Below are 12,714 nucleotides of genomic sequence, written 5' to 3'. Positions count from 1 at the left end.
ACATTCTGTCTCCAATTCTTAACTAGAAGTTCAGAAATACTTGATAGACAAATTATTTATTTATGGTGCCGCATGTTTGTGTAAATGGAAACCAAGTGATCCAGAATCCATGCTGTCTGTTAGGATCCATTTGACCTGTCAGATGTGTTGGAAATGCGAGTTGTAAGGAAATTGTGAAATCTGCTGACTTGTAGAAATAATAACAAGGGAATTTGTTTATAGAACATTTTGGGTACAAAATGGAGCCCATCAAAGTTATAGGCTTTGTGCCCAGACTTTTTCAAGGGTGAGAATGTTATTGTATTATTGTTTCATAATAACAAGCCATGCATAGGTTAATCTGTAGATGAAAAAATGACTATAAATCTGTTTTTAGAGTAGATACATCAGAACAATTGAGTGATCAAGAATGCTTTACCGTTCTCCGTCCATAGTATGTTTTAGTTTGGCCTGTATCTAATGAAGCTTTATTGTTATATTGCCTTATAACAGTGGTGCTCAAACTGGGGGGCACAGGATTTTCTTGGGGGGGCGCGGGCGGTTGTAGAGGCCACGCGCTCTTCCCCAAGGCATTTAAATTAAATGCCGGGGGATCGCCTGAGGCCTCTGCAACTGAACTTACCGATGTTCAGCCGGTTTCAGATGACGTGTTGACATGGCAACGCAGCGTCAAATGACGCCACGTGGTCATGTGACATCACACGACCCCGCATTGACGCCCGGCAACGCCTCACGTGACTCTGCTGACGCTGACAAGCAGGAAAAGGGGCGCGAGCACCGGGGGAATGGATGCAGGGGGGCGCAGCATCAGAAGTTTGTGCACCCCTGCCTTACAATAAAGAAATGAACTGCTAAGGGATCTGTTTTCGGATATTTAATTTGATATTGGATAAGAAGAAACGTACGATTACAAATAAAGGAATCATTATTTTCAGTTTGTTTCAATAAGGGCAGAGAGATGAATGGGTACAGTTTGAACAGGAAATGCTACCTATATCAGAGTAAAAATATAACCATTATATTCATTCAGATTAGTTGTACACTTTATAGGAAAGTATTGAAATATATTTGTATGTAACTGTGTGCACAACTTACATACAGTGTCTCTGAGGGAAATTCACTAATCTCCCTTAACAGATATATGAGCTTGATCCTGTGTTACATGCCATTCACGTCAATAACCGCTAAGGCTGAATTGATACCCCTTATCGGACTGATGCCCACTAACCCCGGAGGGTTTTGTACTTGAGCAGTCAGATCAGTGGATCTACCTCTAGGAATTGGAATTTAGCTTCCATTCATATATTCTTTCCCAACTTTAGGCAAGTTTACTCCCCTTCCCCCCCTGTTCCCAGGCTGTTTCTTTTGTCCTTTTTGAGCTTGTCCTAATATTTTTATTAATCTCCCAGGACCACATTTTACTCTAAGTTCTAAATACCTGCATTGTAGACAGGGTTGCCAGCTTCTACTGAAGGCTAACCCGGAGACAACATTGTTTCATTTAGTGCTTACCTTCGTCTCACGGCATCCTTCTGACATCCTCCCGGCAACTCCTCACGCAACCCGTCAATATGGCCGCGTGGCGTCACATGGCGCCGCGTTGCCATGGCAATGGGATGCTACACGGCGTCGCGCTACGTTACCCGGTAAACCCGCAGCCCGGAGATACGTGGCTAAAACCCGTAATCTCCGGGTCAAACCCGAAGTGGTGGCAACCTAGATTGTAGAATTGTAACCCTTAATCCACAGACATTTGCGTACGGTACAGGGAATTTACGATGTTCACCGATTAAAGGGATTGTCCGCAGGTCTAGTTCATTAACTAATGGGGACTCACAAAAAATCAAATCACTCCTTCAATATATTATGTTTTTATTTTCAATTCTAGTTAGAAAGAAAGCAATCATTTCCTCACACAGCCCTATAGCAATATTATCTCTGGACGTAAGGTGCTGCTGACATTCTTGGCAGGAAAAGTGGAAGGAGAGGACAAGTTCTGTATATGATAAGGCCGCGTAGAATAGAATAGCTAATGGAAGTGGTATCAGGATGCATCATTGTGATCTCTTGTACGCACCCTGTTTTGTCTCCACTTGTAGTCTTGCATGACTTTGCTCTCTCTTCTGTTTCTTACTTCATTCCACTGTCGACAGCCAGCTACGTCTGCCATGTTTCTTATATGTATATATTTCTTATCTATATTTTGATGCCCATTACTGCTTCCCATATGCCTTTGCTCCTCCTTTGGTCCGATTTATGCCATTCTTCATGGAGTAATTACTTTTATAGACCCACCTGAACTCTGGTATCATCTGCACTGCCACTGGTAGGGTTGCCAGGTGTCCAGTATTCAACCGGACTGTCCTGTATTTGGACACACTGTCCAGTAAAACATTAGAGGTAATACTGGACATGTATGTGTATATTACCTCTCTGGACATAGTGACCTGATCTGCTTGGCGGGATGTGGGATTTACCTGTGCACGAAGAGCGCAGGGCTGTTGCCTCCACCCTGATTGGCTGCCTTACCAAGCATTAGCCACTCAGGATGAGGTGTCAGGAGCCTGGGGGTGGGGCTAAAGAGAAGAGGAAGCAGCATGGCGCAGAGACGGGGGGAGGGCAGGTGTCTCGAGCTTGTGATCTTTCACCATTGTGGCCATTATTTTTGGAGAAGCCACCTGGTAACCCTAACTGCCAGTGAACCGCTTTCTACCTCCCAAGTGCAATCTTCTCTCTGTATTTATCCTTTCTGGCCTTGTGAAATTCTATAAATTAATTTAAAAATGGTTGGTGCATCAAGTCCTTTGCAACGTAACAGTGGCCAGCGTAACCAAAATGGCTAAAAGTTCAATTTTTGAAGTACAACATAAAAAAGAAAGATGGCCTTAGAATGCATGGAAACACTTGAGAGGCTGTTATGTGTTGTGTTGCCTCTTGCTTAAAACTACTGTATGCCTCTCACCCTTACAGCGGAGTTCCCAATTGATCCTATCAAAGAGAATTATGTAAGAAGAGTAAAAAGTTGCATTTTTTCACTTGTCTACCCAACTCCCTTTACATCAGCTGTCCAACTTGTAGCTGTCTCAGAGGTAAGCTTCTAATCCTGTCTTTCTCAACCTTTTCCCCACAATGAACCTCAATTTATGTAATTCAATTGCTAAGGAACCACATTACCTTATCAATAGTTACATTCATTAAAGCTGCTGTAAAACTGAAATGTAAAAAACCCAAGAACAATTACATTTTACAATTGCCGTCTTTAATAACTGTAAGAAATAATTGTAAATATCATTTTCTCTATCTTAAATGTAATGCAAAATCTTTAATCCCCAACGCGTTCCCTTGATGTCAGTAGGACCTGCAACACGTTTCAGTGGGAGAGTTCAAGCCCACAGAGCACTTTCAGGTTAGATTGAAACACCCCTGGGTGGCACGGGCACCCTTGTTGAGAACTAGTGAATCTAAACCTTGTTATTCCATTCGCTTACATTTGCAGTCTGTGGTAAGCACATTCATTTCAACAGCATTCTAATGTGTAGCCGAATTACTGCAGTTTAGTGAACAAATCTTATGGATGCCCCACGTCACGCAAAAAAATTCTGGGGGGGGGGGGGCGCGACGGCTGCAGAGGTCCCGCGCTCTTCCCCACGGCATTTAAATGAAGTGCTCCTACCTGGTCTTCATCAACGCAGCGTCAAATTACGCCGTGGGTCATGGTGTGCTGAGTGCGATGTAGCTGGCAGAGGAATGCAAGAGGAGGACTCCTTTTCCTTTCCTGTGAAGTCGCTATCACTTAATCGCGATGGGCTGGAGGGACTGTAGTGCCACGGCGCCTCCGGTATTCAAAGGGTTAAGGCTCCTATTCAATATGCTCCGAAGTTAAGGGCCGGCCTTAGGGCAAGGCAAGCAAAGGTGGCCGCTTTCGGGGGCCCTCCGTCCCTCCCTCCTGTCGGCGCGGGGATCCAACTTTCACCTGGCCAGAGGAGGGAGCGCGGGGCCTCCGGGCCGGCAGAGAGTTACGGAGCAGGCCGCCTCCTGTAGTGTCACGTTTCCATGGCAACCCAACGTCACATGACGCCATGACATTATGACACCAGGATGCTGCCGGAGGAGGGCTGCTCGTCAAGGTAAGTCTTCCTTCTTTTTTTTTTTACCGGGGGGGGGGGGGAGGGCGCCTTATCCCCACAAAGCCAGAGGCCGTCCCTGCGGTCAGGGAAAACTGCTGAGTACCGTTCATTTGAATTGAGCTCAGAGCTTTCTCTGACATGGGGAAGCTGTTTTCCAGTGTATGAAACAGGATCCTAGGGCTATGGCCCCAGTCGGTGTGCATGGTCGTTGGAGCGCCTGCCGGCGCGTCCACCCGTTTCTGAAGCGATCAGTGGACTTCTGAGTGTTCATGGCGGGTGCGCAGCCATGACGTCACGCGGCTGGTTCAGCCTCATTGGCTGAACCGACGCCATGACGCAGCCATCACTCGGCCGCCGCACCAAGAGACACATTTATTGTCTTTTGGCAATGTGGTCACGCCATCGCGCTTTGAGCGTGCGCACGGACTGACTGGGGCCAGCCCCATAGAGGGCCGTCTCTTTGCACAGCGCACGCCGTCGCGATCACTGGTACCAAGGCCGTGATTATAGTGCTGGCGACGGCGACCAATGACGTCACCCGTCGCCACCCGCGAAAGTTATAATTTAACTTTCAGTGACGTCGCTAGCGACATGGTCATTGATTGGTTCAGAGACAGTCACCTGTGGCGACAGTCTCTGAAAAATCAAATTTGACCCGCTTCCAATTTTCCAGACGCTCCGTCGCTCCGTCGCCGTCGCGCTTACTATAAGCGCTCGCGACGGAGTCAATCTTTTTTTGTTTTGGAGCAACGCTGCGTCGCCGGCACTATAAGCGCAGCCTAAGAAACAAACACGGCGCAGCGGAATTGAATAGTTGCGGCGGTGTTGTAAGAACTTACAATCTAAAGGAAATCTGAGCATTTGTGTTAACCTTTTGGCTGCAAGAGGGGCCCTTCAACCCAACGTGTTGCAGGTCTTCTTGCTGCAAAAAGCTTAATATATCAAATAATATATTGTTTACAGGATTGGTGTCTTAGTGTAAACTTAATGACACAATTGTGACTTTTTTGCTTTTACATGCGGTAGATTCCATACATCAGAGTTATAGCGCCACCAGAAGTACACTAATCGCAGCCATCGAGAGTTCCCTTATTTCCCAGTGCACAGATTATTTATATCCTAGTCAACAAGGATGTTCATTAGAGTTAGCTTAATCTGTTAATTACCCTATAGTTAGACATATCTTGAAAACCTCAGGAGTACAATAACAAAGGTATATCATTTTTTTCTTATACTAAAGTCTATTTATATCTTTATATACATTACATACACTGTATGTACAAGTTGCCCAATACTGTCAGCCATTTACAAATGGTCCCTATGTTTACACTGGCGACACACATTATTCGAGCTCGGCTAGTCCCACGAATTCGGGTATACCCGGGTGTATTGAGGTTTGTGACTGTTTTCTGCCCGAGTGCATTGCGTTATTTTCCAGGCAGGGATTGAAGCATTTTATTCCCGCTGGCTGCAATACTGCACAGTATATATACTGCATTACAATTCATGAATTTATGCCATCTGGTAGACACGCGAAGCATTGCAGCCTATTAAATCCTAATCATTATCATTTAACAGATCAGCCGCCCGTCAGCCAGGCATGAACCCAGGCTGGGAAGGCAAACGCAACGGGACTTGTCAGAGGTGAGGAGCGGCGCATTCCAGGTATCTGCCAGGTACATACTGGGTATTTGCTCGAATAAAGTGTGTCGGTGCAGTATATCACTTGAAAGGCTGAGATAATGTTGGCTAAAAACCTTGCTGGACTTTTAACCTATGAATTTAGTACACCAACTCCAGTTCTCAGTATCTGGGCTGCTCCACTCCAGGCCTCAAACACCCTCCAACAGGTCAGGTTTTTAGGATATCACAGCTTCAGCGCATATGGTTCAATCAGTCCCTGCTTCAGCACAGGTGGCTCAATCAGAGGCTCTGTCTTTGACCGAGCCTCTGATTGAGCCACTTGTGCTGAAGCTGGGATATCCTGAAAACCTGACCTGTTGGGGGGATTTGAAGACTGGAGTTGAGCACCCCGGATATATCTAATACAGTGTTTACGTCTCATTATTGTTTAACGAGTATTGTAGTTATGCTAGAACAGACAAGCCAATGTCACATTGATTCACGCATACAATGCTCATTTATTCTGTACAGGATGTGCTGGAAAATCTGCTGGATCTACACCTCTCTGTGGCAGAAACAAATGCTTTTCTTCAGTTTGTAAGTGGTGGGAAGACTATGCCAGGATCTGTCCCTTTAGCCCACAGATATGGGGGGCATCAGGTAAATATGAATAATATATACTGCTGGGATATTTCAATCACGTTCTATAGTGAAATTATGTTCCAGTGCAAGTCCAGTCCTCAAGGGCCATCGACAGGTCAGGTTTTAAGGATATCCCTGCTTCAGCATAGGTGGCTCATGCAGAGACTCAGTCTTAGACTGAGCCTTTGCTTGAACCACCTGTGCTGAAGCAGGGACTGATGGAGCCACCTGTGCTGAAGCAAGGACTGATGGAGACTCCTGTGTTGAAGCAGGAATATCTTTAAAACCTGACCTGTTGGTGGCTAAGGACTGGACTTGGCCACCCCTGTTTTAGTGTCTAGTTCAGCACTTATCTGATGGAGACTTGGTAAAGTATATTTCACATTGTAGAGCTATCAGCAGCAGCAGCAAATGAGTGTAAATATAACTAGAACTGAGTCAATTTGGTGCGGCAAAGCGGCTATATATACACCATTGCTCTTACCCCCTCCTCCCCCAAATTGCTATTTAAAGAAATAAATACAAGCAAGTACAATATAGGTCTAAAGACTGACATTGGATCTGGAACATTATTTGCTTCTTTAGCAAAGTGAGTCATTCATTGGATGTCAGTGTAACTATTCCTAAGCACCCATGTCCTGTAGATTTCATCATGATCCCCTGTTCGACATGGTGTAAGCAGGGCCGGGCGTTGACCTTCTGAGGCCCTAAGCCAATGGTTTCCAACCTTTTTTTGGCTAAGGAACCCTAAGTGAAATTCTGAGGAACCCCAACCATCTCTAATAGCAACTCTGTGCTCAGATTCATTGTAAATGCTTCTGTATTTGATACAATTTTCAAATGACAAGAAAACTTTAGGGGTGCCCGGGGGAAGCTAAGGGTTCCTAGGAACCCTGGTTGAAAAACAGTGCCCTAAGCCAGCGGTGCGCAAATTGGGGGGCGCAAGACCTTTGGGGGGGGGGGGGCACGGCTCACTTATCTGGCTTCAGTCCACGCGTCTCAGTCCACATCACGTCACATGCCCCAGCTGCATCATTTGACGCCCATTGCCATGGAGACGTGGCATCAAATGACGCCGCGGGTCACGTGACATCACATGACATTGCAGCGTCATTAGAGGTAAAGGAGGGTGCAGCGCAGGAAGTTTGTGCACCCCTGCCCTAAGCTATGTCAAGTTTAAGAGGCCCCAAAAATTAGAAATAGATTTATTACTGTATTCTAAGACAAATAGGGAAAAAAAAGGATATAGTAGCGCCAACCGTGTGTTGATTCAAATGCATATATTAAATAAATTCACAGAGAAGTCCCGCTGCCAGAGTTCATAGAGGTGATTCAAAGTCCTCCACACAATGTCAATCAAGAAAAAAAGGAGTCCTCCGGCGCGTGGCTGTACTCGTGGTTCCCAAGACATGTAGGGAGAAAATTAAAACAACAAACCACAGAAAAGGGGTGGTTAAAATGGAATGAATATGCAGCCTAATGTTGATTGGTCAACAACTAGGGAGAAAGGACCCCTTTAATGAGAGCACTCAGGGATAGGTGATCAATAATACTGTTGGTGGCGGTTGTCTTTGTAAAGGAAGTAGATGTTAGATATCCATTTTCTGTAATTGAAATTTTCAGGTCCAGAAAGGAGATCCCCAACCTCATTACAAATATCCCTGTTGGTCAATTCCTACGCAGTATCACCTATCCGTGAGTGCTCTCATTATAGGGGTCCATTTTCCACCAATCAGGAAGCTGGTTACCACTTTAAATAGCAGCTGTTTGGGGGTTGACCTTCAGCCTCGACAAAGCATTCCCGCGAAACGTACGTCGGCAAGAGAGGTACTGACGTCACAGGTGGCGCCTCCCCGAGACCTCCGGGCCGTCACTACCGCATACCGCAGCAAACTTAAGTATTCCTTCCCGTGTGAAGGACTTGTTTTGTTACACAGACTTCCACAGTCCGTGTCTTTTGGTGAGGGGAATAAGCGATACACTTGCTAAGAGGGTAACTGATACACATTCTATACAAGTGTCAGCACACGAGAAAACGCAGGGTTTATGATACACTGTTTGCAGACACGTTCAGTCTGCTGCACTGTCCAGCTATACAGTGTTTATGTGCTGTCTGCTTTTATGCCTTCACTACCTGAATTATACCGGTTCACAATTGTTGTTGGGAATATGAATCCATAGCAATAGACAGGGCTCCGGGCACAAGACGTTGTCATCTGACACCTTGGCAGACACTTATTGCCAGCCAATCTGTCTGACTCGCAGCACTGGACTTAGAATAATTATTTAGTTTCAGGTCCTCGGCTATCAGCTATCATGTGTGCCTAATCGTCATAGTACTTTGTCTGACTCTTGGAGTCACTATTGTATTGTGGGTGTTCATATAGATTTCACCCAGTGTCTGTTTTTACAGTGTATTACAGCACCAATACTTACCCCACATATCCCACTTACCTTTGTAATCATCACTGTGACCTACCTTAGATAGTGAAGCCATTGAGGAGCACCTATTACACAAATAGGACTTACCTCTCCTATCCCCTTTCCATATTTTAATTTCGCCATTTGTTTAGGATCACCTCACGCAGAGGGTTATCCATATAACTTTATTTTATTTGAGGATTTCTCCTAATAAAATTGTTTTTAAGTTACCCATCACTACATGCTACGATTTTCTATCAGGTTCAGCAGTTTCCAGTATCACCTATCCTTGAGTGCTCTCATTAAAGGGTCCTTTTCTCCCTAGTTGTTGACCAATCAACATTATTCTGCATATTAATTCCATTTTAACCACCCCTTTTCTGTGGTTTGCTGTTTTAAGTTTCTCCGTACATGTCTTGGGAACCACGAGTACAGCCACGCGCCGGAGGACTCCTTTTTTTTCTACATTTATTATTCTGACTGAAGGGACCATTGAAATATAAACATGAAACTGAAATGAATGAAAGCGTTATACTAGCATTATTATATACAAAGATGACGGTGTGAAGCTAAAATGTGCAGTGTTTGCACATGACATCAATTTTAATATTAAAACATTTTCGTTCATGATTTTTGGAGAGTACGGTCATTGATTTCTTCAAATGATAAACTACGAAGTTTGTCCCTTTCGATGCACATGACGCTTATGTGAACGAAAATATCCATATCCAATAATCCATTTTCCCGTATCTTCTTTATTTCTCATCCGATTTTAAAACTTGAATGCATAAATGTTTCTCTATTTGTGAGGCCCCTCATATTGCGAGGCCCTGAGCTGCAGCTTCGTTAGGTTATGCGTTAATCCGGCCCGGTGTGTAAATCTGTCTTCCCCGTGTATATAAATGGAGCTCCTTTCTTACCGTGCAGATTGGCTCACACCATACTCTGAGCGCAACTTGTTTCCCGGGGCTTTCTTGTTTTTGTCACAGTAGTTACATAGAAATACATGGTACCTGTCTGATGACATGGTAAGGACATGGTAAGGACATGGTAAGGACCACCGAAGCGTTCTCACAAAAAACATGAACTTAAACAAAAGGAAATGTATTTACTGTTAGAGTAGACAAAACAACAGTTTGTGTGGCTCATCCAGGCAAAAATTCACACTCAGAACTGCAGTATTTGAATATATATTTATTTATTTTTAAAGAGATGTATCTGATTGCCGTCGCATGACCTTATATGTATATGGGAGCAACACCAAATAAAAACACCCAGACGTTTCAGAAAATAATCATAATTCAATTTTTAGGATACAACCCGAAGTTACACAGCATTGTTTAACCGTTCGAATGCACTTCTAGCATTTTCTGCTGTTATCATATTTTTCTCAAGAAACTCCTGGTAACAGATGTTTTAGCCTTTAGGACAGGGGTGGCCAACTCCAGTGCCCAGGGGCTACCAACAGGTCAGGTTTTAAGGTTATCCCTGCTTCAGCACACTTATTGGGTCACCTGTGCTTAAGCAGGGATATCCTTAATACCTGGCCTGTTGTTGGCCATTGAGGACTGGAGCTGGCCACCACGGCTTTAGGATGTTTGCTGACCATACTTGGGGGCCACTGTGATCAGTCCACGGATCGAAATCTGTATGATGTGGGGGTTCTGGACCTAAAAATGTCATTTGAATGGAAAACTATAGATTGTGACTAGAGAAACTCCATTGTAGTCAGTGGAACTGCTTAAGCTTAAAAAATAATAATCATAATATTTTCATTTATTCGGAGCTGACAATGCATGCAGTGCTGTAGATAGAAGTGTGCATGCACAATTAATATGAACCAGCTCACAGTCTAAGTTTGGTGCGTGATGGAGATGAGGGCGCTTATTCTGTATCCGCTAAGGTCAGCTACTCCTGCAAATATACTGTACAATAAGCTCCTGTATGCCCTGCCCATGGTCACAAAGAGAGCTGATGCTGGGATTTAATGCGGTTGATTTGCTTTAGAGGCTATGTTTTTACCAAATAAGTTCCTCCAGATTAGAAATCAGTGGGACTGACTCCAAAGTGACAGAGACTCACAGAAATTCAGTGAACACTGACATGTCTGCATGATATACAGTACTAGATTATATTCCTAAAGTACTAAATGATATAGCAAAATATATTTAACCTTCTAATGGGAAACTGTTCATCTTTTCTGTTTTCATTAGTTTGGTGCTTGGGCCGGCCAGCTAGGGGATGGAAGAGCGCACCTAATTGGTACTTATATCAACAGGTAATGTATCTGCTAGTAACATACACAGAGCTATCATAAGATGTAGAATGATGTGTTTTTAATCTCACCCTATGGCCCCATTCCCATGTGCTGTGAAGACATCTTCCAGTGCTGGAAAAGACTTCAGCTTCATTCAAAAGAATGGGGTTCAATTTTTTTCAACGCGGAGAATACGTCTTCACAGCGTACTGGATAGAACATGGGAAAGAAATGGCTTCTTGGCACTTGAAGACAATGAGCTGCTGGCCCTTTCTGCAGTTGAAGCACCGCAGCACCGCAGCACACAGCACAGCAGCTCTGCAGCACCGCAGCACACAGCACAGCAGCTCTGTAGCTGGGCTCAGGATATATTGCACTGATTAGAGTACATTTGATTGACTTGTTCCAGCATACTGTATGTCAACACCCAATATCATAAAAGACCCTGGGTGCTTGGCAGTCACATCAAATAAAGTCTGCCGCTTATTGGGGCTTGTGTTTTACGTTCTAAAAGAGACAGCAAGAAACTAAAATGCTGCAAGCAATGTTTCATGTGTATTCCATCGTGTCCGTGTATGAAGATACTCTGCATCTACGTGTTGTTCCCTGCTGCCTGATTCATATTCTATCTCTGTACAGTGGTTGTTGGGGCAGCTTTGCGATTACAGTATATAGTTTACTGTAAATAATAACAGCTGCGGACTGTGACCACTGGGACTTTGTGAGAACTTCGGTCATGGTCAGCAACAGCGACATGTCTCCCTGTCTCTGTTTCTCAACCCTCTCTGCAGGCAACAGCCAGACCACCTTTCGTCAATGACTACCCCACACATCAGCACAATAGATAGGTACATATACAGTATCTGTGCAACACTGTGATAATTCATTGATGATCGCTAAAGTCAAGTCGTGCTGGGATTCCCAGGGGAGAGGGGTGAGAAACACTGGCTGATTTGCTTACTATAAATGTTTCTGTATTGATAGAGAGAAAAATGTATATGCTAGTAAGTTCAGTTTATCTAAGGTATGGCAAGTTTCTTTCCTAACAAGGAAATAACCTGTTGGTTTTCCAGACAAACATATTCGTTTAAATACGAGCGTCTTTTATGACAGGTATGGGGAGCGATGGGAGCTCCAGTTAAAGGGATCAGGAAGGACGCCATACTCCCGGTAATTATCATAATAATAGTACTATCAATAATTGATGGGATTGCTTGATTTGTTCCAGGACACACCAATTATTTTAACATTGGAGAGGTTACTCCATGAACACTAATACTGTATTGTCTCCATTCCTTAGAGCTTGTTTGTTAGTGAGGTATGGGGCACTTTTATCAAGTGACGGTACAGGTTATCACACCTGTTCTGCCATTAACTCCCCTTGAAGTCAACAGGAGTTAACTCCGGAACAGGTGTGATACCCCATGCTGGCACTTGATAAATATCTAAAATGTAGAAAATGTCACAAAAAACAGCCTAGATTTTCTATGCTAGCAAAACAGAAAGGAATAAACATTCTATAAAACCTGCTTAAAAAAAGATCGGTGATTAATACATCGCACTTTGACCATTGTCCAATAGGCAGTTTGTGTTTGCTTACTGCTGTCTTACAATATATCAGTGTTCTTTCAACAGGGGGTCCTA

The 12,714-nt window shown here is 44.1% G+C and overlaps 1 protein-coding gene across 7 annotated transcripts in view; it reads left to right on the top strand.

The window, feature by feature from the left end:
* The window catches only part of LOC142487770 (protein nucleotidyltransferase YdiU-like), an 82,413-nt gene that overhangs the window by 6,713 nt on the left and 62,986 nt on the right, over positions 1 to 12,714 (top strand). For 6 of the 7 annotated variants that reach the window (XM_075587623.1, XM_075587625.1, XM_075587621.1 and 3 more), the window contains exons 3-6: positions 2,971 to 3,089; positions 6,282 to 6,410; positions 11,027 to 11,091; positions 12,184 to 12,240. In XM_075587623.1, the coding sequence (XP_075443738.1) occupies positions 2,971 to 3,089; positions 6,282 to 6,410; positions 11,027 to 11,091; positions 12,184 to 12,240 (370 nt within the window). The remainder of the gene's footprint in view (positions 1 to 2,970; positions 3,090 to 6,281; positions 6,411 to 11,026; positions 11,092 to 12,183; positions 12,241 to 12,714) is intronic. The other variant, XM_075587626.1, reaches the window with a different exon arrangement.

This window comes from Ascaphus truei, chromosome 2, assembly GCF_040206685.1.
Source record: "Ascaphus truei isolate aAscTru1 chromosome 2, aAscTru1.hap1, whole genome shotgun sequence".
NCBI lineage: Eukaryota > Metazoa > Chordata > Amphibia > Anura > Ascaphidae > Ascaphus > Ascaphus truei.
Note: the sequence above shows the minus strand (reverse complement) of the source record. Positions and strands in the feature narration are given on the sequence as shown.